The 27,732-nt window shown below is 36.8% G+C and overlaps 1 protein-coding gene across 13 annotated transcripts in view; it reads left to right on the forward strand.

The window, feature by feature from the left end:
* The window catches only part of Emsy (EMSY transcriptional repressor, BRCA2 interacting), a 78,957-nt gene that overhangs the window by 33,349 nt on the left and 17,876 nt on the right, over positions 1-27,732 (forward strand). For 12 of the 13 annotated variants that reach the window (XM_090348459.1, XM_090348447.1, XM_090348448.1 and 9 more), the window contains 6 exons: positions 2,347-2,496; positions 5,980-6,150; positions 11,534-11,670; positions 14,557-14,730; positions 18,865-19,063; positions 27,382-27,546. In XM_090348459.1, coding sequence (XP_090204585.1) covers positions 2,347-2,496; positions 5,980-6,150; positions 11,534-11,670; positions 14,557-14,730; positions 18,865-19,063; positions 27,382-27,546 — 996 coding nt within the window. The remainder of the gene's footprint in view (positions 1-2,346; positions 2,497-5,979; positions 6,151-11,533; positions 11,671-14,556; positions 14,731-18,864; positions 19,064-27,381; positions 27,547-27,732) is intronic. The other variant, XM_090348455.1, reaches the window with a different exon arrangement.

Here is a 27,732-nt window from a genome sequence, read left to right on the forward strand (position 1 = left end):
GTTTAGTTTTATTCATAAGAGATAATTGATATGTAGTTTTGTTTTTGACTTTCTATTGTCTTTGGTTTTGGATCATGGTACTACTAGCTTCATAAAATGAGCTTTATTTTCTAGAAGAGATTATACCAATGATTTCCATCTTAGAGCTTCCAAGTAATGAACTCGGTTTTTCTTTTTTCCTTTTTGTAATGTTTCTAGGGCTAGAACTCAAGGCTTTGGGCTCTTTCTTGGCTTTTTCACTCACATCCAGCTTTCTACCACTTGAGCCACACCTTCATCTCCAGTATTTTTTCTGGCCAGTTGGAAATATAATTTCTTGGAATTTTATGTCTGTGTTGGCATCAAACCTTGAGCCTCAGATCTCAGCTTCCTAAGAATCTAGGTTTTTAGGTGTGAGCTACTGATGCCAATTTATGACGTAATATTTTATCTCATAAATTATTTTAGTGAAGATAGTAGTGAGGAAAAAGTATTATACTCTTTTTTTTATTCCTTGGTTGCCAGTTTTTATATTTAAGTATATAGTCAGCGTAGGAATATTCTTCTAACTGAAAGCTTTACATTTGGAAAGTCAATGTAAAAGTTATAGCATTGTAAATATTTATTTATTTATTTATTTATTTATTTATTTATTGCCAGTCCTGGGCTTGAGCTCAGGGCATGAGCCCTGTGCTTGGACTTTCTCAAGGCTAGAGCTTTACTACTTGAGCCTCAGCACCACTTCCGGCTTTTTTCTAGGTATGTGGTATGGAGGAATTGAACCCGGGTCTTCGTGCATGCTAGGCAGGCACTCTACCACTAGGCCAAACTCCCGGCCTGTAAATAATATTTTTATAAATATAAAAGGCATCACATTACTATCCTAACATTTTAATTTTCTCATTTTTTTTTCTTTGTTGGTTGTGGGGCTTGAACTTGGGGCTTGGGTATGTCTCTGAGCTCTTCAGCTCAAGGTTATTGCTCTACCACTTGTGCATTAGTGCCACTTCCAGTTTTCTAGTGGTTAACTGGTGAGAGGTAAGAGTCTCACAGACTTTAATGCCTGGGCTGGCTGGCTTTGAACCGTGATCCTCAGATCTCAGCCTCCTGAGTTGCTAGGATTATAGGCGTGAGCCAGCAGCTCCGGGCAATAGCTTTTGTTTTTGTCTTCCTCTTCTACAACACAGGAAGTATTTGTGTAGATCTTATTATTTACTTGCTTATAAAATTTAAGATCCAGTTGCTAACTTTGTTTTGAAACCTCATATATGACATCACTGTAGGTCAAGATTTGTTTTTCTGGAAGAACTTTTTTTTGTTTCTTTGTTTTTATTTTAGTTGTTCTTTACTTTATTGTCAGGGTAATGTATAGAGGGGTTACAGTTACATTCGCCAGGTAGTAGGTACATTACTTCTCATACATTGATACCCCTTCTCATGTTTTTGTCCTCATTTCCGTTCCCCTACCCCTCCCAATCATCTTGTTTTTCCCCCTTCCCTTTCCTATTTCAAATAAACATATATACAATATACCAGGTAACAAAGTCAGATACAGTAACAATATGAGATTAACCAAAGGGCAAAAAAGAGAAGAGAAATAAGATAGTACATTAAGAACAACAATCACACAAGATAAAGCTCTCTTTCTATATCCTAGAGATCCTTTCATTTAGTCTCATCCTATATGATCTTATGTACCTAGGTATTGAGCTACTATAATCCTCTGCTGGAGAGTTCTAGATGTGTACTAATTATGACAAATGAGGGAAACCATTGAGCCTGTGTTCCTTTGGGTCTGGCTTACTTCACTTAATATTTTTTCCAAGTCTTTCCATTTCCTTACAAATGGGGCAGTATTATTCTTTCTGTTGGCAGCACAGAATTTCATTGTATATAAGTACCACATCTTGTTGATCCACTCATTATACTAAGGGGCACATGGTTTGGTTCCATATCTTAGCTATGGTAAATAGTGCTGCAATGAACATCATTGTGCTAGTGGCATTAGTATGTTCTTGTTTCTGGACATTTGGGTAAATCCCATATGGGATTGCTGGGTCATATGGGAGCTCTATGTTTAGTCATTTGAGGAATTGCCATACTGCTTTCCATAGTGGTTGAATGAGTTTACACTCCCACTAACAGTTGAAGCACTTTTTTTTTACTGCAGTATTTTAGTTACATTACTGAAATGAAAGAAGTTAGACAAAAATAGAAATTAGAGGAATAAAAACTTAGGGTTTCATTGATAGGAAAAACATTTTTAGTAGGATTGAATAAATGTGTGTGACTGCTGCCCCCTTGGGTTGGTTTAAGAAATACATTAAAAATAATTTGTACTAAGATTCATTTTTTTTTCTTTCAAAGGTGTTAAAATCATCACACAGCAGGTTCAGCCAAGTAAAATTTTACCTAAACCAGTGACTGCAACTCTACCCACCAGTAGCAATTCACCTATTATGGTGGTTAGCAGTAATGGTGCAATTATGACAACTAAATTGGTAACCACTCCTACTGGTAAGTTCTCACATATCAGTATTTACTTATGTTCATTAAGCAGCTTCCCTATGGTAGCAATATGCTTGACATTGGGAATATAGAGATTAATAAGATAGCCCTTAGAAGAGACCTTTGTTGACCTCTGAAAATAACTCTCGTTATTTTTTTCTCTAAATCTTTTTTTCTTTTCCTTGGTAGAATGTACCATGATTTCTAGTTACTTAACAAGTTGTATATTTGTCTTATTACTTCATAAACTTCTTGAGTGTAAGGAAACATACTTATTCCATTTATCCCATATATATGTATAGTTGGCCCCTAAATATAGGCTCAGTAAGGATTTACTGAATGAATATAAACACTCCCAATTTGCAAGTATCTTACACCAATGAGGTGAAGAGGTTGTATTACTTTACAGTATAATGTTATGTTACAAGGAAGGGTAGGCAGTATTACCTACCTAGACTGTGGGAAGCACAGGATCCCATTGTACTCAGATGGGAGAGCAATGTGTGCTTGAGGAAATGACAATGTAGAACATTTTAAATAGCAACAGTGAAATGTCAGTATTATTTACCTGAGAGAATGTGAATAGCATAAAATGATACCCACCTTAAGTTTATAAGCTCCCATTGATTGACTCCTGTAAAGGTTTATACAAACGTTGCATTTCATTTCCTTTAGTTTGCCTAAGGTCACATAGCCAATAAGAAGCAGAAATGGCATTTGAACCCAATTTGTTTGCCTCTAAAACTTGATCTTCCTTACAGTAAAAGAAAGTGTAGTAAAATGTATATCACATGAAGCTTACTTTTCTTTTTTTTTTGAAGCTTACTTTTCAAAGGCATATTTTATTGGCATTAAACACATATACATGGCTGTGCAACCATCAGTAGCATCTAGTTCCAGAACTTTTTCTCTTTACACACTGGACTTCTGTACCCTTTAACGGTGTTCCATTTCCCACTTGCTTCCAGCTGTTGGCAGCCACTTTATTTTTGTGTTTAAATGCTGCTTTTCTAGCCAGGAGTATAGCCTAGTGATAGAGTCTCTTGTTCAATTCCTTGGTACCACATACTTAGAAGAGGCTGGAAGTAGTGCTGTGGTCCAAGTGGCAGAGTGCTAACCTTGGGCAAAAAGTATCCAAGGATAGTGGCAAGACCCTGAGTTCAAGCTCCAGGACTGGGAAAAATAAATAAATACTGCTTTTTTTACATTAAATGTGTCATACTTACCTCAAATTTCTTTTTATTTGTCTCAAGGATAATTGTATGCATGCATGTATGTATATGTATGATTTTTAATTTTAGGGAAGGGTATAAAAAGAATATTACATATTGAAACAAGATTTTCCTTTGTTGAAGTTTTTTTTTTGCGGGGGGTGGGGGGGAGTCAGTTGTGGGACTTAAACGCTGGGCCTGGAAATTGTCCCTGATAATTCAAGGCTACCAACTCTACCTCTTGAGCCATAGTGCTACTTCCAGTTTTCTAGTGGTTAGTTGGAGATAAAGTCTCACAGTGTTTTAGTGCCTGGGCTGGCTTTGAACCAATCCTCAGATCTCAGTCTCCTGAGTAGCTAGGATTGCAGGCGTGAACCACTGCACCCAACTTGATTTTTTTTTTTTGTCAGTCATGGATCTTGAACTTGGGGTTGTGGCCTGGATGCTGAGCTCTTGCTCAAGGCTAGCACTCTAACACGCTGAGCCACAGTACCACTTCTGGTTTTCTGGTGATTAATAGGAGATAAGAGTCTCACTTGAGGGTCTGGGAGTTTGGCCTAGTGGTAGAGTGCTTGCCTAGCATGCACAAAGACCCGGGTTCAATTCCTAGGTACCACATATATAGAAAAAAAGCCAGAAGTGGTGCCGAGGCTCAAGTGGTAGAGCTCTAGCCTTGAGAAAGTCCAAGGACAGTGCTCAGCTTTGAGCTCAAGCCCAGAACTGGCAAAAAAAAAAAAAAAAAAAAAAAAAGAGTCTCACTTGGATTGGCTTTGAATCTTGATTCTCAGATCACAAATTCTTGAGTAGCTAGGATTACACTAATGACTCACTAGTGTCCTGATGATTATTTTTTCAGTTGTAATTTAATCTTCAAATTTTGTATCCCTATGGCATATTTACCTTACAGTAGAGTTTGTTCCTTTTCCTCATTCGGGTATGATATTTATTTAGCCAGTTCTGGGGCTTGAACTCAGGGCCTGGCTACTGTCCCTGAGTTTCTTTTGCTCAAGGCTAGCACTCTACTACTTGAACCACAGCACTACTTGCAACTGTTTTCTGTTTATGTGACACTAAGGAATCGAACCAAGGGCTTCATGCATGCTAGTTTATATTAGTAAAAGGTGAACAGCTTGCTAAAAGCGTTTTGATTTCTAGGTGGAGGGATGTTGAAAATGACTATCACAGTTGCCTCTGAACTGAGTAATAATGAAAAAAATTCAGTTGAAAATAAAATGTCATCCTTTTTTTTTTTCTTTCCCCTCGTTTTCACCAAGGGTAATAAGTCTTAGTGTAGATATAGTCTTTCTAAGTTACTAGATTTGAAAGAAATTACAATATGCTCACTTGACTTATTTCTTAATTCTTGTTTGGGAAAGAAAAAAGTCTTGAGAAAGAGTGTAAAGTCTTTGAGAGACATAAAATACTCTTAACAGGTATGTTAAAGTTGAAGATCTGCTGGGTGCAGTGGCTCATTTCTGTAATCTTAGCTACTCAGGAGACTGAGATCTGAGGATCACAGTTCAAAGCCAGCCTAAGCACAAAAGTCCCTGAGACTCTTACCTTCAGTTAGCCACTAGGAAACCGGAAATGGCACTTTGGCTCAAGGGGTAGAATGGTAGCCTTGAGGTAAAGAGCTCAGGGACAGCACCCAGGCCCAGAGTTCAAGTCTCATGACCGACTTTAAAAAAAAAAAAGTTGAAGAGTTACATGAATAAAAAGTATTTTAGGCTACAGAGAAATATTTCTGGCAACTCTTAGCATTTCAACTTTAATATCTGGTAAAATGGTGGAATAAACTACTAAGACATGAAAACATATTTAGAAAGTTGCAGAGTATAAAATAGTAAAAGATACAGAATGTTAGAAAAATAATACTGTCTTATTTTCTGACTGCTGACATGAGATTTGGCACTGAGACAAAATAAAACACAGATACAGAGACCTTGAAATATTTAACACAAATATTTGAGATGTTCTGGCAGGAACGATGATTAAGTTTGTTTCTTTTGGCATCAAACTAATGGAAGAGGAGAACATCAAGTTAGTGCTATCATTTCTTGGGCTAATAATCTGATACAACATCACAAAATTTTATCTATAAAATTAATTCAAATTGACTTAACATTAGTTCTTATAAAATTGTGAATTAATCTCTTGACACCTTGAAATTCCATTTTTTGGATTAAAATGATACAAAGTATGTGGAAATATAGTTAAATTGTATAAATTATTCTCTTATAATTAATAACCAGTTTTTCTTTTGGCTTTCTCCTTTCTGTAGGCACACAGGCAACCTACACTCGACCAACAGTGAGCCCTTCCATAGGTCGGATGGCTGCAACCCCTGGAGCTGCAACCTATGTAAAAACTACCAGTGGTAGCATCATTACAGTAGTACCCAAATCATTAGCCACTTTGGGAGGCAAGATAATTAGCAGCAATATAGTTTCTGGTAGGTATCTGAAGTATGTTAGAAGTATAGGAGATATTCACTGAGAGGAAAATATATAATTCCACTACCATAGGATTCTGTTTGATCTGTTTTCCTGTTTTGAAATATAAAACTTTTGCTAAAACTTATGGTGCAAGGTGGTAATCCTAGCGACTCAAATCTGATGATCATAGTTTTAAGCCAGTTCAGGAAGAAAAAATATTTATCTCCAGTTAACTAACAGAAAAGCTGGAAGTGGAAGTGTGACAAGTGGTGGAGTAGACTTTCCTGCTCAAAGCAGAAAAGCAAGAGATAGCACCTGAGTTCAAGCTCCAGTACTAGCACAAAAAAGAAAAAAAAGAGGGGAAGCAGGATTGTAGCTTAGTGTTAGAGTGCTGGCCTAGCTTGCATGAAGCCCTGGGTTTGATTCCTTGGTACCATATACACAGAAAAAGAGGGATGCTGTGGCTCAAGTGGTAGAGCCTTGAGAAAGCCTAAGAACATTGCCCAGGCTCAAGCCCCAAGACTGGGGGGAAAAAAATCTAAAGTATTTTTTCAGTCATTAAATATAGTAATTAAGTATAGTTTTTAGTATAACTAGTAAATGTTCACATACAAAGCTTTTGATAGTTTTTTAAAAAATAATTTTGATCTTTAATTGCTTTAAATTACAGTGTAAAGATGCTGCTTAATATTCATTTAGAGTTTTCATTTACAAAAACTAATCTCTCATTTGTAGTCCCAGTCAGATTCCATAATAACTCACTTCACAAATGAAAACAGATTTGGGTTTAGAGAAATGGAATGGCCTATCCAAAGCTGTGTAGCTATACACATACACATTGTATTTGTAGATATACAAATACAATCTAAATATTTGACCTAGTACAGAGGTGAAGCATTATTCTTCATTATTTCAATTACTAGTGTTGTTTTAGTTTATTAAAAATGTACTTGAATATCTTTGTTTGCTTTTCACTATGCCTTTAATTTTTTAAATATATATATTTATTTAAATGGTTGCACAAAGGGATTTCAGTTCTTGAAGTCAGGAAGTCATGAGTAAAATACATCTTGGTCAGTGTCATCCCTTTCATCGATCTACCCCTTTTGCTTTTTAAAAATACATACCTACATATTGGCATATTGGAACTTAGTTTTTATTGCCTCATTAATCCTTACAGAATTTGATTTGTGGTTCCCCAAAGTAGTATGTTAACATGGCATTTGTTCAAACATTATGATGGGTTATTACTTCTTAATTAAAATTATTTAACTGTGTAGATTTTAATTGTCTACCATTTTTGTAGACTTAGTCATACTTTGTATGTCCCAGATGAGTTGTTCCATCATTTTAAAGTCAAGGCACTAAGGTTATTAGCAGTAATTTAATGTTGCTGATAATTCAAGGAATGAAAAAAAAGCAAATCAGGGCATGGTATTGGCAGAAGGCACTATATAGTTAAAGTTGTTAATTTTGGCTATACTTGTAAGTGTGAGAAAATCCTTGGTTTGCCAAACCAAGGAGAGTGAAACTTGTAGGAAAACAGTTGTTGTACTTGAGCTTGTAAGAGGATATTTTAAATGATATACTTAATTTATAATGTGATACTTGACAAAATCTTCAAATAGTATGAAGCACTAACTCTAGAAAGCATTTTTCAAAATGTTAATCATGTTTTTCATTGAAAAGTATGTTTTCTTGACTTACTAAAAACATGTAATTGTTTCATTTCGTTTTGTTTTGTTTTTTTGGTCGGTCGTGGGGCTTGAACTCTGGGCCTGGGCGCCGTCCCTGAGTTCTTCAGCTTAAAGCTACTGCTCTACCCCTTGAGCCACTTCCGGTTTTCTGGTGGTTAATTGAAGATAAGAGTCTCATGGACTTTAGTGCTTGGGCTGGCTTTGAACTGTGATCCTCAGATCTCAGCCTCCTGAGTAGCTAGGATTACTGGTGTGAGCCACCACGCCCCACTAAACATAAGGTTTTTTTTTTACATGCAAATTTATTGGTAAGTCAGAGCTTAAAGGACTGTCTGTATGTTATAAGGCCTTTATTTTGGGACCTTATTTATGATGTAGCTGTTGTAGGTTGAGCTAAGCACATTTTTCTAGCAGAGATTTGATCTGAGATATATCTTGTATATGCTTATATATTAGCTAACTTTGTATTAAAGATGAAACCACTCCATAGTTGCTGCTTCATGTATGGGTATACATGGTAAATGTTCATAAACTTTTCTAGGACTATCATATCTAATTGGTATATACTTAAAACATCTTTAGTGCTTACATTTCTACCTCTCCTCCACTGTCATTTGCATTGCAAAGAACATTCTCATTCCAGGTTCCTCTATACTGATACTTAAGTTACATATCATTATCCTCTATAAGATTTTCTTATTTCATAATTAGTATTCTTTTTATTCCATGATATTATCTAGGATGAATTATAGGTTAGTTAAGTAAGAAAATCTTTTAATTCCTAGTGTGCATTTATAATAAACTACAATCCTGGTTAAAATATATTGGACAGTTTTCTGCCTTTGTCCATGATCAGATGAGGTAACTAGAGAGTTACTTCTCACCCAGCCCTGGGTTTGGGCTCAGGGCCTGAGCACTGTCCTTGGGCTTTCTCAAGGCTAGAGTTCTACCACTTGAGCCATAGCACCACTTCTGGCTTTTTTTTTTCTTTTTATGTAGTACTGGGGAATCCAACTCGGGTCTTCCTGCATACTAGGCAAACACTACCACTAGGCCAAACTCCCAAACTAGATTAAATTCTTATGCAGCTATTGTGTAATGGAGTTTGGACTTTGGATGATAGTCAAAATGAAGAAATTATGTGTTAGTCTAGGGTATATGATGTTTACTATGGATGAGGAGGAACTCATACACTCCCAAATTTGAGGGCCAGATCATACAGGGTTTTGACACTTGAGGGGAAATTGGAATTATTTACATTAGTGATTAGGGAGACTTTATTTTATTTTATTTTTTTTTTGCCATTCCTGGGCTTAAGCTCAGGGCCTGAGCACTGTCCTTGGACTTTCTCAAGGCTAGAGCTCTACCATTTGAGCCTCAGCACCACTTCTGGCTTTTTTCTATGTATGTGGTACCGAGGAATCGAACCCGGGTCTTCATGCATGCTAGGCAAGCACTTTAACCACTAGGCCAAACTCCCGGCCGATTAGGGAGACTTTAAACCATATAAACATGCTCTGGGTTCTTACATGATAAAATTAGTGGGGAGGCTGGATGTTTAGCCTAGTGGTAGCGTGCTTGCCTAGCATGCACAAAGATCTGGGTTTGATTCCTTGGTACCACATACACGTACATAGAAAAAAGCCAGAAGTGGTTCTGTGGCTCAAGTGATAGAGCTCTAGCCTTGAGAAAGCCCAAGGACAGTACTCAGGCTCTGAGTTCTAGCCCCATAACTGGCCAAAAAAAAAAAAAAATTAGTGGGGGATTTTTAGGACTAAAAAGCCAAGGTGAGCTGGGAGCATGGTCTAGTGGGAAAGTGCTTGCTTAGAATGCATGAAGCCTTGGGTTCAATTCCTTGGTACCACATACACAGAGAAAGTGGAAGGTGGTGTTGTGACTCAAGTGGTAGAGTGTTAGCCTTAAGAAAGCCCAAGGACAGTGCCCAGGCCCTGAGTTCAAGCCCTAGGATTGATTTAAAAAAAAGTCAAGGGACACATTTTGACAAAACCTTGCTGAAAAGTCAGTGACCACCTTGACTTACCTTAGATGTTTATATATTAGAAAACTTGAGTAGGGACACAGTTTAAAAAGGGAGTAGGGGGGAGGGAAGGAGAAATAAAGAAGAAAGAAACAGTATGCGATAAGGGCCTATTTTTTGAGCTGACCCTGAAAATAGTTTGAAAATAGACATTGATGATAAATTACATCTATGGCATACTTTCCTTCTTTTCAATACCAGGGATTGACCTCAGGGCTTTCATGCATACTAGGCAAATGCTATACATTTTGAGCCATGCTTCCAGCATCTTGGTTTGGGTTTTGCTTTGAGATAGGGTCTTGCTAACTTTGCCCTGATTGAACTCCAATTCAACATCCTCCTGACTCTGCTTTCCAAGAAGTTGGGTTTGTAGGCTTATAGCCTCCACACATAAAGAGTTCATGCATAAAATGAACAACGATCAGAATAATTGCTACACACTCTGCTAAGCACTGACAATTATGAGCTGAAAGGACCTTCATTTGGTAGCTTAGTGCAGAGTCACAACATGGTATGAATCAGAGATTTGTATTAAGATTTCCAGTTTGATCGTTAGAATAATGTAGAGCATGAATTTTGTAAGCAGATAATTTGAAAGACAATAAACTTGAAGCAGATTATGGAACTGTTTAGGAGAGAGCAATGTCTATCACTTAGTGGCATTCTATCACTAGGCCAAACTCCTGGCCCCTATAAGTTGGTTTTTTCACACATACTTTAGAGTTCTGCAGATTACCAAAATTCACACTAACTCTATTTCTTGATCTTTGTGTCTGTGTTCACTTTGTCTTAGTCATACAAAAATGTGTAACTCCCGGGCACTGGTGGTTCACATCTGTAATCCTAGCTACTCAGGAGGCTGAGATCTGAGGATCATGCTTCAAAGCTAGCCTGGGCACAAGAGTCTGTGAGAGACCCTTATTGCCAATTAACGACCAGAAAACTGGGAGTAGCACTGTGGCTCAACTTGGTGGAGCACTAGCCTTGAGTTGAAAGCTCAGGAACAGCTCCCAGACCCAGAGTCCAAGCCCCATGACTGACTAAAAATAAATACATATTTATATATAAAACTTACATTCGGGGCCGGGAATTTGGCCTAGTGGTAGAGTGCTTGCCTAGCATACACGAAGACCTGGGTTCAATTCTTCAGTACCCACATACATAGAAAAAACAGCCAGCAATGGTGCTGTGGCTCAAGTGGTAGAGCTCTAGCCTTGAGAAAGCCCAAAGACAGTGCCCAGGCCCTGAGTTCAAGGCCCAGGACTGGCAAAAAAAAAAAAAAACAACTTTCATATTTTTTCTCTGGAGAATAGTATGTGAATTTGACATTTGCCTCTTATGTTCTTTTTCTTTCGGCAGTAGTAGGATTTTTTTTTTCTTCCAGTCCTGGGCCTTGTGTAGGAAAGAACCACTAATGGGGAAATGGAATGTGATGTTTTTAGATTCTGAGTTTGGTGTCTAGTAGGTTCTCAATGTCTTGAGATAGGTGCTAGGTATTTTCTTACTCTGGGTTTAATTACTATTCTATGCCTTTATTTTCATTATGACAGCATTCATGTTATCTAGAGATGACTTTGACTACTCTGTTAATTGTAAACATAAACAGAAATATCTAAGTATCACTAGTTCTTAACTCAGGCCTCCTTTTCTTTCTTCTTCTCTAAGGAACGACTACCAAAATCACTACAATCCCAATGACTTCCAAGCCCAATGTAATTGTTGTGCAAAAGACTACAGGAAAAGGAACAACCATTCAAGGCCTCCCTGGCAAAAACGTTGTCACAACATTGCTAAATGCTGGAGTAAGTAAAAATTTCAACTGCGCAATCAACAGTCTACTGAAGATTTTAAAGACCAGCAATACAAATATTTGCCCCCAAGGATTTCAGAACTTCAAAATGCCCAGCCTAGCTTGATTTTCCACTGCTGTAATATAGTAACTGTTAAAGCACCACCACCAATCGGTGTCATTTTCACAGGAGTTTCTAAATCAAATTGCTCAGAGTTGTTTGTAGCTAGATTGCTTGTTACAGTGATTTAGATGCTTAGCTTAGTCCAGTTCAAGAATTTCACTCCTTAACTGCAAGAGGACTTCTATTGGAACACAATTTTATTCCTGTTTATGATCAGTAGATACTGCTTAGTATTTGGCTTATGATGGGCAAGGAGAAATTTGAGGTTAAGACAAAATCAATTTATGAGAATTTGTTACTTCTTGCTTTTCTATCTTTTAAGTCAGCAAAAAGAAAGATTAAGTAGCTTGATTTAGAGACAGTTGTTAAGAAGTTTGTACTTAGACCTCAGCATGTGTCTCAATATTAATACTGTAGATTTTTTTTTTACCTGTGGTGGTTTATTCAACGTGTCTAATCCTTAATTCCTTGCATGCATTAGGGATGAGAGCTGTTTTGAAAGCATTTAGAGCAGTGTCTGGTACATAGAAGTCCTTAGTCATTGGTTTTCTTCTTATTGTTACTATTCTTGGTACTTATATGGTTAGGCTTGGTAATGTCTTTACCTTTCTGCAAGAGGTCTTCAAGAGAAAATGAAATGTTCTATTCATTGAATTAGATCTCATAAAAATTGTATAGGCATCACAGTCTTTTGTAGTGTGGAAGGTGTCCAGCATTAGACATTTTTAGTATGTATTTTTTTTACCCGGCGCAGTGGCTCATGCCTATAATCCTAGCTACTCAGGAGGCTGAGATCTAAGGATCATGGTTCAAAGCCAGCCCCAGGCACTGAGGTCCATGAGATTCTTATCTCTAATTAACCACTAGAAAACAGGAAGTGGTGCTGTGGCTCATGTGTATAGTATGTATGTGTTGAGTAAGTTATCTTATGTTCAGCAGATATTACTTTCCCTTAGGTAAATGCAGAAGATAATAATTTTTGGTAATCATAATTTAGCTCTAAATTCATAGAAATACACATTGGACAGTTAATGTGTGTGTGTCCTTTCATTTTACTGGCTGCTAAGTTTAGAAGACCATAAATTTAATATGACTAACAATTACAAAAGGAAAAAGATACAAATTGTCAGGTCCTTTCTTTTCCTTTTTAACATTATGAATTTTAACTATAAAATTTTAAATAATACTGAAATCATATTTGAATTTAGTTACTTAAAAGTAAAGAGATGTTGGGAATATGAATGACCATAAATGATCCTGAATATTATTTAAGATTAAAGCAGGCTGAGGTTATGGCTTGAGTGCTAAAATACACACACACACACACACACACACACACACACACACACACACACACACAAAGAGGATAGCAAATGAAATGAAATTGTGAAAGGTCAGTGGGTTTAAGCTATCCAGTTAATAGATTAAAATGATATTAGTAACATACTAATAAGACATAGGAAATGCCTTAAGATTATCTTAGAATGCTAACTAACATCTTTGTTGTTCTCATCTCCTGCCCATACTTTTTCCACATAGACATTCTGCTCTGTAGTTTTGTAATTTTACAGATGTAGAATTTAGGGAGTTCGTTTTGTATGTATACATTTAGCTAATGGTATATTGCATAATAATTTTATTATAAAGATATCCATTTTAGGTATATTAAAAAATAAAGATGAGCATAAGCAGTGGGACCTACATTCTATAATCTTAGATACAAGTATAGTTAAGATTTTAATATGTATTCTCCCAGATTGTTTTATAAGTATAGTTAAGATTTTAATATATATTCTCCCAGACTGTTTTAATAAATTCATTTTATGAATTGTATAAAATAACAGATATTCCTTTTTTGGGGGGTCAATTGTGGGGCTTGAAGTCTGGGCCTGGGCACTGTCCCTAAGTTCTTCAGCTCAAGGCTATCTCTCTATCCCTTGAGCCACAGTACCATTTTGGTTTTCTGGTGGTTAATTGGAGATAAGAATCTCATGAACTTTAGTGTCCAGGCTGGCTTTGAGCTGTGATCCTCACAGTGCCCAGCAACAAATATTCTTAAATATAGTATTTTTTTTTTTTTGTGGGTCATGGGGCTTGAACTCTGCTTGGGTGCTGTTCCTGAGCCCTTCAGCTCAAGGCTCCTTTCCTACCCCTGGGCCTGGGCATTGTCCCTGAGCTCTTCAGCTGAAGGCTATCACCCTACCCTTGAGCCAAGCCCCACTTCCCATTTTTCTAGAGGTTAATTGGAGATCTCAGCCTTCTGAGTAGCTAGGATTACAGGCGTGCCTCACCACACCCAGCTAGTAATTTAAAAAAAAAAATTACTCATCTCAAAATAATTTCTTTGGGTAGGAAGTTAGTTGGGTGATTTCTGATATCACTTTTTTTTGTCCAAGACCAAGAGTCAAACTCAGTATCTGATACATTTACTCTACAATCTGTATACTTACAACTCCTAGTTTCTAATATCTCAAGTCGAGGATTTTTGTTAACTTAAATATATTGTATTTTGTTCCATAAGCTGCAGTCCTTTTCTCACTTTCTTTTTGTGCCTTTTCAGTAAAAGGACATTTTTTTAAAAAAAATCCATTAAATATATATAAATCTTGCCATATTGTGGTAATACATAGCCTATAATCCCAGCACAGGGGGGCTGAGGCAGGAAGGTATAAGTTTGAGGCCTGCATAAGCACTCTCTCAGCATTCTCTCAAAAACTAGCCAACAAAATAATAAATGCATGTGAGTTTCTTCAATGCTCATTGTCTTTAATTTAGGGAGAAAAGACTATTCAGACAGTGCCAACAGGAGCAAAGCCTGCTATCATCACTGCTACAAGACCCATCACCAAAATGATTGTAACTCAGCCAAAAGGAATAGGTTCCACAGTTCAACCAGCAGCCAAAATCATCCCAACAAAAATTGTTTATGGTCAGCAAGGGAAAACACAGGTATACTATAATTTATGGTGAATTTTATTGATTTTTATGTGTTTTAACTTCTTTTTTTTTAAGATTTTATTAACACTGATTTTTACATCATATTTCAGATGTCATGTTTAACAAACAAATATTCAAGAAGGCAATCTCTATATGCAATCACTGGAACATAGATTTTAGAACATAATTAAAATTAAGCCGAAAGTTGGTATGTCGTAGATACATATCAATCTATATAATATAACAGTATGTCTATATAGAGTATATATCCCATCATAGATTTTTATGACTATATAGTTATGTTTATATCTCCAAGACCATGTCCATAACCTTGAACATGGTCAAATATTGAGCCATTGCTCTTATACTATTTGGATCTAGTATCCACATATTAAGGATACCAGGCACTCTTTGTTCCTTTGGTCTTGACTTATCTCACCCAACATGATTCACCCTAGTTTCATCCACCTCCCAGCGAACCATTATTTTATCTTGTCTGTTGGCTATATAGAATTCCATTGTATGTGTGTGTGTGGCCACATTTTTTGTATCTATTCATCTGTAGTAGGGCATCTGGGTTGTTTACATCACTTGGCTATTGTGAATAGTACAGGTGTCCTTATCATATCCTGGGTTATGTTGCTCAAGTGTTTTAAATTCTTAAAATTCCCAGGTAGAAGTTTCAAGGGAAAGATCAATAATCTTAAAAGATTTTGTAAGTGTTAATGTGTCCTCAAAACCTGTGGATTTTGTAGTAGTTATGCTTCAGCACATTTTAAAGATACCAACATATTTCTATAATAGTATGGCAAAATTGAGGGAAAGTATATCCTTAGGATAAAATTTACTGAACGTGTATATTGAGATTTGAGTGGTAACTAGTTGATGAAAGATGGCTCTGCAGAATCTCAAAGAATTTGCTTTTTATAAGCTAACATGACTTCGGAAGCACTTATGAAATTTGTTTTTCTTGAATCCCACATAACAAAAATTAATGATCTGTTTATTTTTCAGCCAATAGCAGGTAAAGAAACTTTTTGGACAGTTTGCCTAGGAATTCGAGGCTTAGGATATTATCTTATGTTGCTTAGGTACAATTTGTTTCTTTTCCCCCATTTCCTGGAGTTCATTTTAGTAAATAATATTTTAAGTATTCAGAGAAGTTACACCTTTAGTTCCTCCCTAATCCTTTAGTCTATTTTTGTGTGAATGCATAGAGTCTTGTGTAGGTTATCATGCCCACATCTAATTATATGTTAAATCTAGCTTCCATATATGAGTGAAGATACATGCCATTTGCCTATCTGTGCTTGGTATACCTCACTTGGCATGATTTGTTCTATGTCCATCCATTTCCTTGCAAATGATGTAATCTTACTCTTTCTAATGATTGAGTAAATTCTATTTGTGTGTTTATGTGTGTTATACATATGTGTGTATATGTAGATATAAATATATTACAGTTTATTGTGTATGTACATATATATGTATCACAATTTATTGATTCACTTGTAAAGACATCTGGGCTATTTCTAGAACTTGGCTATTATAAATAGTGCAGCAATGAATGTGGATGTGCAAGTGTTTACCAAATTCTGAGTTGTAATGATCTGGGTCGATGCCCAAGAGTGGTATGACCGAGTCATAGGGAAGTTCTGACTCATTTTTAGAGGAACCTTCAAACTGTGTCCCACAATGGTTGTACTAGTTAACATTCACCAACAGTATAGTGATGTTCCTTTTTTCCCATATCCCCACTAGCATTTGTTGTTCAAATTCTTGGTACTGGCAAGTCTAACTAGGATAAAATGGAATCTCAAAGTTTTGATTTTTATTTCTTTATGGCCAAAGATGTTGAACATTTCCTCATGTGTCTATTTGCTATTCTTTTTTTTTTTTGGTCAGTTTTGGGGCTTGAACTCTGGGCCCGAGCATTGTCCCTGAGCTTTTCAGCTCAAGGCTAGTGCTCCACCACACTGAACCATAGCACCACTTCTGGTTTTCTGGTGGTTATGTGGAGATAAGAGTCTCACTATTCTTGTGTGCCTGAGCTGGCTTTGAATCAAGATCCTCATTTCAATGATCTTAGCTTCCTGAGTAGCTAGGATTACAGGCATGAGTAACTGGCTATTTGCTATTCTTACTTCTTTTGAGAAGTGTTTCTTAAGCTCCTTTATATTTTTTTTAAATGCAAAGGTGTTATGTAGAGGGGTTTCAGTGACAGAAGTAGAGTACAGTTCTTGTCAAACATTGTTACCTCCTCCCTTGTTTTCTCCCTCTTCGCCTTCCCCACCCCACTTCCCTCCTGCCCAGGCTGTAAAGTTCATTTCTAATATAGTGTCTTGTGAGTATCTCTGTTGCATTCGTTCACCCTTTGACCTTTGTCTCATTATTTCTGTGATTCCCTTTCCCATCCTCAAATCAGATAAATATACAATATAGAGTCCCCAAATCAAACTGCTTTTCTATGCCTATCTAAGGAAACAGTATCAGTTTTGATTGAGAAATTTTATTGTAGAATTTTTGTAAAAGATGTTAATTTAAGCCGTGTGTGGTGGCACACGCATGTAATCCTAACTACTCAGGAAGCTGAGATCTGAGGATCGTGATTCAAAGCCAGCCCAGGCACTAAAGTCTGTGAGACTCTTATCTCCAATTAACCACTGGAAGTGGTACTGTGGCTCAAGGGGTAGGGCAGTAGCCTTGAGCTGAAGAGCTCAGGGACAATGCCCAGGCCCAGAGTTCAAACCCCACAACTGACCAAAACAAAGGTGTTAATTTACCTACAAAATAATAATTTATCTTTCAAATTTGTCCCTTCAGACAGGCAAATCTGCTTGTTTTCTTGCTAGTCCTTGGGCTTTCTCAAGGCTAGAGCTCTACCACTTGAGCCACAGTACCACTTCTGGTTTTTTTTTTTTATGTATGTGGACAAGAGTCGAACCTGGGTCTTCATGCATGCTAGAGAAGCACTTTTATCATTAGGCTAAACTCCCAGCCCTTAAAAATTTATTTTTTGATAAGTCCAGACTGTTTATCAAACTCAACAGCAACAATTTAGTTTCATCATCTAAGGCATAATTTTGAACTGTGTTTTCAATCTTGAATTTTTGGAAATATGTGACTTAATGAAGTGAAAAGGTTTGGAATTTCATATATGGTAAAAATAAAAACAACTGTGGTAAGTTAATGTTTTTGTTTCACATACCCAACTGAAATCAATTCCTGGAATGTACATTTTGACATAGAATAACCAAGTTGGATATTGCCTGAATTTTACTTGTTTCATTGTCTGTATTTTTCCATTTTGCCAGGAATTAATACATTCCATGTTGCTTCTGCATGTAGTTTAAATCATTGTTACTCTGGGGGTTCTTCAAAGATTATTTAGCTCTTAATAATTTATTTTATGCCACAGTGTCAGCTAGAAATTTTATTTGGTTCCTAGTAGAAGAAATTTGAAGAAGAGTGGTTTAATCAAACCTAAAAATTAAAGATTTATTTTTATTACATTAATAAAAATTGAGAGATAGAGGAGTCATGGATTGATGTTCAAAAATAGCAAATCTATCCAGGTGCCAGTGGCTCACACCAATAATCCTAGCAACTTCAAAGGCTGAGATCTGAGGATCTTGGTTCAAAGCCAGTTCGGGCACCAAAGTCTGAGACTCTTATTTCCAGTTAACCACTGGAAAACCTGAAGTGTTGCTGTGCTTCAATAGCCTTGAGCTGAAGAGCTCAGGGACAGCACCCAGGCCCAGAGTTCAAGCCCCATGACCCCCCCCCCCCCACACACACAAATACAAATCTAGGCTCTTTGTAGCTTTTCATTCTATGAGCTAAAGTTTATGACTATTATTATACTGTAAGCTTGCCATTGTATAGGTAAGAAAAAAATAAAACACAAAGACACTTGTCAGATTGTAGCTGTTGAATCTGGCACATACCACCTCAGATTTTGGACATGGCCTACTTCTAACTTGTAGATTGAATTCATTATCAACAAGCAGTACTGTGCCCAAAGCATAAAAATGTGCAAGAATATGAAAAAGCATATCAGGAAAATACTAATTCATAACCTACAAGTGTAGCATTTTAAATAGTGCTCTAAATTTCATCTGGATTATGGTTCTGCTTTCCTTCTAGGTTCTTATTAAACCTAAACCAGTGACCTTTCAAGCCACAGTTGTTAGTGAACAAACAAGACAGTTGGTAACAGAAACACTGCAGCAAGCATCCAGAGTAGCTGAGGCTGGTAATTCTTCTATTCAGGAAGGAAAGGAAGAACCACCAAGCTATACAGATAGTAGTTCCTCTTCTACAGAGTCTTCCCAAAGTTCCCAAGGTAAGATCCATTTTATTTCTGATTTATGTGAGTATTGTTGGTATAGTGTCCTAATTCCAGAGTAGAAGTTTCTTTCAGGATTTATTTGTCATGTCTTTTGATTTTATTTTCTTTTGTTTGCTATTGTAATCAGTGAGCTGAAATTTTATTTTTGATAAAGCTTACCATTTTTCTTGCATGGCAGATATTTATCACATAATTGATACTTTAGAGGATGATTTTATTAGGTAGGTAAGGTAAGCTGAATATGGCTGTGAATCCCATATGGTAGTTTTCATGTCTTCCTGTTTGGTTTGGGTAAGTAGTAAGAGAAGTATTCAGGTAAGTGAATGTACCCTTTGAAATGGTTGTTGCTAAACCTCAAGAAAGAATCAGGATAGTCAAAGGTAGGCTATACGTGATTCACATTGAGTTTGCATGCAACAAGTCCTAGTTTATGTTTATTGTGCTATCATAATTATTAATAGCACCTCCTTTCATTCTCAAAAGTATCCTAGGTGGTAGCTTTACTGTTGTTCCAATTATAAGGAAGGAAATATGAAGGTACTTTCACGCAAGTGTCTTTTTCCTTAGTATTGTTTTAGATAAAAGCAAGTCTCTTGAAATAAGCTTGTGGCTGTAAACTCCATAAATCCAGTACTCATGTACTGGCAGATAGGTCACGTAGGTTGACTATCCCTTATCCAAAATGCTCAAGAATAGACATGTTTTGGATTTGGTAATATTTGCATATACATACTGTGATATGTTATAAATGGGATCCAAGTCTAAATATAGAATTCTTTTGCACTTAGTTTGAGGGTAATTGTATTCAGTATTTTTAGTTTGACTATGACCCATCAGATGAGGTCAGGCATGTGATTTTTCCACTTATGCTATCATGCTGATGCTTTAATTTCCAGGATATGGAGCATTTTGATTTGGGATTAGTTTTTGCTTATATTGTTTTTTGGTGCTAATCCTTTTTTTGCAATCCTTTTTTTTTTTTTTTTTGTCATTCCTGGGCTTGAGCTCAGGGCTTGAGCACTGTCCTTGGACTTTCTCAAGGCTGGAGCTCTACCACTTGAGCCTCAGCACCATTTCTGGCTTTTTGCTATGTATGTGATACCAAGGAATCGAACCCAGGTCTTCGTGCATGCTAGGCAAGCACTCTACCACTAGGCCAAACTCCCGGCCCTGCAGTCCTTTTTTTGACTTCAGGGACTGGGCACTGTCCTAGGATATTTTTTACTCAAGGCTAGTGCCCTGCCCCTTGAGCCACAGCACCACTTCGGGCTTTTTCTGAGTACCAAGGAATTGAACCCAGGACTTCTACATGCTAGACAAGCACTCTACCACTAGGCTACGCTCCCAGCCCTTTTTCGTTTTTCTTTTTTTTTCTTTATTTTGCCAGTCCTGGGCTTGAGCTCAGGGCTTGAGCACTGTCCTTGGATTTTCTCAAGGCTAAAGCCCTACCACTTCAGCCACAGCACCACTTCCAGTTTTTTCTACGTATGTTATCCCTGTTTTTGTTTTTTTGTTTAGGCTAGCATTCTACCACTTGAGCCATAGCTTCACTGGTAGTTTGGTAATTAATTGGAGATTAAGAATCTTAGACTTCCTCCCGGGACTGATTTCAAATCATAATCCTCAGATCTCAGCCATCTCAGTAGCTAAGATCCCAGGCATGAACCACCAGCAGCCAGCCTATCTTGAGATTTTTTTGGCCTAATGTTGTTCAACCTATATGTTTATGACTATACTTACACACTGTGATGCAGCTAAGCAAAGCTGTTAATCTCTCTTGTTTCTTCCTCATTTATCCATTCCTTCCTGTTAGCCTTGCTGGAGTGCTTATTTAGCACGGTTACTTTTCTAGTATATATTCTTCATATCTTGGAAACTTCATTTTTTAACTCCTTAGTGACATCTTCAGACCATGGTTACTGATTCAAATTGCTGAATATTAATTCAGTTTAGTATTTATTAGCTTATACAATGTACTAATAAGCATTGTGTTAAATCCTACAGAGATTGTTTAAACTATAGTTTCTTGTCCATAGGAGTTTAAAGTCTAGAATAAGTGAAACAAAAAATAGTCTGAGACTTTACTGTAAGAATTTTATTAGTGGGGCCGGGAGTTTGGCCTAGTGGTAGCGTGCTTGTCTAGCATGCACAAAGACCCGGGTTCTATTTCTTGGTACCACATGCATAGAAAAAACCTGAAAGTGGTGCTGAAGCTCACGTGGTAGAGCTCTAACCTTGAGAAAAGTCCAAGGACAGTGCTCAGGCCCTGAGCTCAAGCCCAGCATTGGCCAAAAAAAAAAAAAAAAAAAAGAATTTTATTTGTAACCACCAGAATACAAAAGGCTAAAAGTTCACACTCTAGTAAGGAAACAAAGAGAAAACTTCACAAAGGAGGTAGAATTTGAAATGATCTTTGAAGATTCCTCAACTCAGATTTTGTTTCAATGAACAATACAAAATTTGTAGAGTGGGTAGTTTTTTTTAGGATATTTTCAGTTTCTATGATTCATTTATCTATATTGATTTATATTGGTATATATGCTCACTACAATGAAATGATTTCTTTTTCAGTTACATTTGCACTTAATAGATTTGAGTTTTACAAATTTCATTCTTAGTTCCACTAGGTGACTGCTTTCTCTTAATTTTTCAGTTCCTTGATTAATACTGACTCCCTTCTTCCATCTCTTTCTTCTCTCTCTCTCCACAAATGTTTTTGTAGAGAGCCAGGTAAAATGCTTAACTTTTGAGGTGATATTGAAAAAGCAAATGATCAGTAGTTATCTATGTACATACAGTCTTAGATTATCCCTTTTAAATTGCTAGTCTTTTCCTAAAAAGTTCTAAACATGCCATTTCATTGGTTGAATCTTCAGTTTTCATTCTAAAGATAGAACAAAAATGGTGGCTCATGCCTGTAATCCTAATTACTCAAGAGACTGAGATCTGAGGTTCGCAGTTGAAAGCCAGCCTGGGCACTAAAGAATGTAAGACTCTTATCTCCACTGAATCACTAGAACACAGAAAGTGAGGCTTATGGCTCAAGGGGTAGGGTGATAGCCTTGAGCTGAAGAGCTCAGGGACAGTGCCCAGGCCCAGAGTTCAAGCCTCATGACCCCCCCCCCAAAAAAAAATCCATTACTCAGAATTTTTTTTTTTTAATATAAAATAGGGGTGCCGGCTTAGTGGTCGAGTGTTTGGCTAGCATGCACGAAGAGCTGGGTTTGATTCCTTGGCACCACATACATAGAAAAAGGCCGGAAGTGGTGCTGTGGTTCAAGTGGTAGAGCTCTAACCTTGAGAAAGCTCAAGGATAGTGCCCAGGCCCTGAGTTCAAAGCCCAGGACTGGCAAAAATTGATTAATTAATTAATTAAAGTAGGTATAATATATATGCTGTGCTGTGATTTAAAGAGAAAGAAATTAAGGTTTTGATCAAAGATAATTCTGTGTTTTGTTTTGTTTTTCGGGGGGGGGGGGGAGAGGGAGTTGGTCATGGAGCTTGAACTCTGGGCCAGCCTGAGCACTTCAAGGCTAGCTCTCTACCACATTGAGGCATAGCACCACTTCCGGTTTTCTGGTAGTTAATTAGAGACAAGGGTCTCCTGGACTTTCTTGTTTGGGCTGACTTCAGTGATCCTCACATCTCAGCCTTAATAGTAGCTAGGATTACAGGCGTAAGTCACTGGTGCCAGTTATTCTGATTTTTTGAAGCATAGGAAGGACATAACTTCAAATAGTGGGAATACAGTTTTGCTAATTACATTACTGCTTCCTTTTTGAAAGTTAACTCTTTTGATGTAATTTTAAATTTACAGAAAAGTTACAAGAAAAGTAGAGTATATTCCTTTTTTCTTTCTTTTTGTTGGTTGTGGGGCTTGAACTCTGGGCCTGGGTACTGTCCCTTAGCTCTTCAGCTCAAGGCTACCCCTCTACTATTTGAGCCACAGTGCCACTTCAGGTTTTCTGGTGGTTAATTGGAGATGAATCTCACAGACTTTTTTTTTTTTTTTTGGTCCAGTTCTGGGCTTGAACTCAGGGCCTGAGCACTGTCCTTGTTCTTTCTCAAGGCTAGAGCCCTACCACTTGAGCACAGCACCACTTCCACTTCCAACTTTTTTCTATGGATGTGGTACCAAGGAGTCAAACCCAGGTCTTAGTGCATGCTAGGTAAGCACTCTACCACTAGGCCAAACTCCCTGCGTCACTGACATTTTGTTTGTTTGTCTTGCCAGTCCTGGGTTAGACTCAAGGCCTGGGCACTGTCCTTGGACACTTTTTGCTCAAGGTTATTCTCTTTATGACTAGAGATAATAACTAAAATCAATAATTTTAATGTTGTTATTGTTATCTAGTTTATAATCCAGTCCATACTTACATACCAACTGATCTGCAATAGTCTCTATACCTTTTTCTCCATCTTCATTGTAACTCAGGACCTGACATTGTATTTAGCTATGTATAATTGCCATAATTTTTCTTTTTTCTGTTTTAGATTAAAATTATCTGCCTTTAAACATTTCTTGCCTTTATGTTTTTGAAAATTATATAGGTAGTGGGAGGGGGTAGCGGTGGGGAAAGTGAGACAAAAACACAAGAAGGGGTAGGGGTATTCAAGAAGTAATATACCAACTACCTGATGAATATAACTGTAACCCCTCTCTCTATATGTTACCCTGGCAATAAAATACAAAAAAAAAAGAAAGAAAAAGAAAAGAAAGCCCTATAGAAATTTTAAAAAAGAAAGAAAAATATATAGGCTGTTACTTGTTGAATACTATTAGTTAGATCTTGTTTTATGCTTCCTCATGATTACATTCATCAGAAATTCCACAGATGACTATTTTTAACTTGATTAGGAGTCACATGGTGTCAGTCTGTCATAGCACTGATGATATTTACATTAGTCCCCTGGTTATTGTTAATTATGAAATTAATACATTTTCCTTTGAAAATTTGTTAGAAGGTACATCGATGTATAAATACATTCATCAACATTCATGGTTTATTCTAAAGTCTGTTATTCTTTATGCATTTAATAATTACCATTAGGCTCTAAAAAAGAATCACCCTTTTTCTTGACTTCAGATTTTTTTTCCTGGAGTTTCTTTTACTTCAGTTCTAGAGTGAAGGATGTCTATGCCAGGGGATACATTGATTCTGTTGATGGTTTCTAGATTTCTAGTATTCCCCACTCAAAGCAGAAGTTTAGGCCCCATGTTTAAATCCTGAACTGTCTTCACAGGCTAGAATAAAGGCCTTCATCATCACCCTGATGTGAGACTTTGTTAATCACCCTGGAAGAGGTCATTCCTTCTTTCTTTTTTCTTTTTCTTTTTTATTTATTATTATTTTTAATGCCTGTCTTAGGGCTTGAACTCTGGGCATGGGCTCTGTCCCTGAGTTCATTTTTTCTCAAGGCTAGCACTCTACCACTTGAGCTACTATGCAACTGTGATTAATTAGAAGTAAGAGCCTCATGAACTTTCCTGCCCAGGCTGGCTTTGAACTGTGAGCCTCAGATCTCAGCTTTCTGAGTAGCTAGGATTATAGGCGTGAGCCACTAGCGCCTGGCTTCATCGTTCATTCTACTATGCTTCCAGTATTACTTTATACTACCAGTTATTTTAATGTTGATCATTTTGCTTTGTACTTTTTTTGTTGCCTGAGTCTGAAGTGTTTCCTTTCTGCAGTTTGCTTAGCCTCATAAGTGTATCTTTTTTTTTTTTTTTTTTTTTTGCCAGTCCTGGGCTTGAGCTCAGGGCCTGAGCACTGTCCTTGGACTTTCTCAAGGCCAGAGCTCAACCACTTGAGCCTCAGTACCACTTCCAGCTTTTTTCTATGTATGTGGTATGGAGGAATCGAACCTGGGTCTTTTTTTTTTTTTTTTTTGCCAGTCCTAGGCTTGGGCTCAGGGCTTGAGCACTGTCCTTGGACTTTCTCAAGGCTAGCACACTACCACTTGAGCCTCAGCACCACTTCCGGCTTTTTGCTATGTATGTGGGGTACCAAGGAATTGAACCCGGGTCTTCGTGAATGATAGGCAAGCACTCTACCACTAGGCCAAACTCCCGGCCCCATAAGTGTATTTTTTAAGTGGTATATTTAGGTACTAATAGCTAGTTAACCAAGCCTACTAGGTCAAGGCCATATTGACTTTGTCACTTACTGATGTTCAGGTCATGTTTTTTTATAACTCCTATGTTTTCTTTCTTTGCTAAATGGCTCTCTTTTTTTTTTCCTTTCTCGTTTGGGAATGGTTTAGTCTTTTTGAGTTCAAGATATTCTTTAAAATACTAAAGATGTCTTCATAGTTGGTGCTGGTGATTCACACCTCTAATCCTAACTACACAAGAGGCTGTGATCTGAGGATCACAGTTCCAAGCCAACCCAAGCAAGAAAGTCCATGAGGCTCTTACCTCTAATTAATCACAGAAAAATAAGAAGTGGTAGAATGTTAGCCTTGAAAAAAGGAGCTTAGGGATAATGCCCCGGCTTAGAGTCATGGCCCAGGGTAGGCAAAAACCAAATAAACAACTACAAAAAACAACCCAAAACAAAAAAGATTACTTCACTTACTTTCAACCTTCCAAAAGTGTTTTAAAAGATGAATTAAATTCAGGATTTTATAAGTAAAATGAAACAGAATAAAAAGACAAAATCAAGATTAGGGAACTTGATGTGAGGAATATACAAAAATACATGTCACAATGGCATTCATTACCTTTAAGTCAAAACTTAGTTTCTAGAATTATTTTTCCTGAAGATTCATGAACTTGGATAGCCAGAATGAAGAGGAAAAATAAATTCAAGTTAAGCAAAACATACAATTGTATAACTTTTTCTGAGTTGTTATGTGCTAATTTGTATTATGAAAAATGAAGAATGTAACCTAACACTGATAGTTCATACCCATAATTCTAGCTAAGAGGCAAAGACTTGGAGGATTAAAGTTAAAAACCAGTGTTTTGGAAGGAAATACTATTTGTTAGTGGGAATGAAAGTTGTATTGATTTAATTTGGGAAGACTTTTATTAGAAGTAACTCCCTTTGCCCCAGTGTTTTTTGGAGTTTTGTAGCTTTCAAAAATAAAGGGCTAATAGAGGGCTGAGCTTTCATTATGTTTATTTTTAATTTAGGGTTTATTTGAATTCTTTTCATTTCCATGATGTTTTGACTATCCCAATTTAAAGGTATTTCTTTCTTATGTATTTGTCTTATTTGCTCAAATTATTTTATTTTTACCCCACAGTATAAAACCATACATCTTTGTCTATATCCCATTATATTCTAACTGTGAGAGTAACACGCATTTCTTTTTATCTTTTCCTGCATGTTTTCTTAGACAAAAGGGTTTAGAAATAAGTAACAGTCTAGTCTAATATGCTTATAAATAGGATACCTGATTAGTAATTTGTTACTCAGTTTGATGCATATTTAGCCTTTACATATGTACCTGCATATAGCATGAGTATAAAACCCTATGGATTCAGGATGTGATTGATTTAGAAACAAAAATTGAGTACTTCCAGGCCCCAACAACCATCATTTTGCCCTATACAGTTTAGATAGCTTAGGTAGATGTCATATCGCACATATGAATATTGGTTGGGAGGGACTGAATCTTTGAAGATGGTGCAACAATAGGCTATACCATCTAAATTTGTAGAAGTATACTTGCTAAGACACAAGGACTGAACTTGCTAATAACTAGTAGAGACTTATCTGTTGGCTTGAACCCAAGACTTTGACCTCTAAATGTTACATTTTGTCTTGTTGTCCTGATGCTTATAGACCATCTATCCCCTTTTTGCTGTCAGTGGAGAGGATTTTCTTTCAGTAATTCATTCATCCAATAAGTATTGACCTAATACTCAGACTGTGATACAGAAACATTTTCAGGTGCATTGGGAAAATAAGACTCCTACAACATTTTGGTTTTTACTAACCACAAGCAAGCACTCACCTATATGAATACACACCTATTTACATAGCAAATATCACATTGAATTGTACTTTGCTTTTTTACATTCATCTCCCCAATTAGACTGTGCTTCTTGAGCATTTGATTGTTCTGTGAGCTTCTTTGTATCCTCAGAGTCAAATATAGATTCTAATCTATAGGTTTACAGTGTGAAATAGATGAATAAAGTAAATGAATTCAGACTGAAAGACAATATGTCTTCTAGAAGTTTACAGTCCTATTGGGAAGATAAAGCATGAAGTTTACAATAAATACAAAGATAAAACAAAAAATGGTTTAAAGAGACATTTTGTTTATAGGGTTGTTTTTTTTTAACTGATATAAAACAGATTCCCAGCCTGTAGTTCATGTAATTGCTTCCCGGCGTCAGGATTGGTCAGAACATGAGATTGCAATGGAGACTAGTCCCACCATAATATATCAGGATGTATCCAGTGAATCACAATCAGCTACTTCAACAATCAAAGCTCTGTTAGAACTCCAACAGACAACAGGTATGAATTCACATGCTCAATTTAATGAAGCATGTTTTCTCTAGAGATGGGTTGTGCTAAAATACTACCACTGTTACATACTTTTTGCTGTTTGAGCACATTTCCCTCCCTCTGGACTTGTCTACAGTCTTTGCTACAGTCTGTTTACTTGTTCTTTAAAATATTCATAGTAGAATAAATGGGTCA

This window comes from Megascapheus bottae, chromosome 16 (genome assembly GCF_031878675.1).
Source record: "Megascapheus bottae isolate mThoBot1 chromosome 16, mThoBot2.hap1, whole genome shotgun sequence".
Lineage (NCBI taxonomy): Eukaryota > Metazoa > Chordata > Mammalia > Rodentia > Geomyidae > Megascapheus > Megascapheus bottae.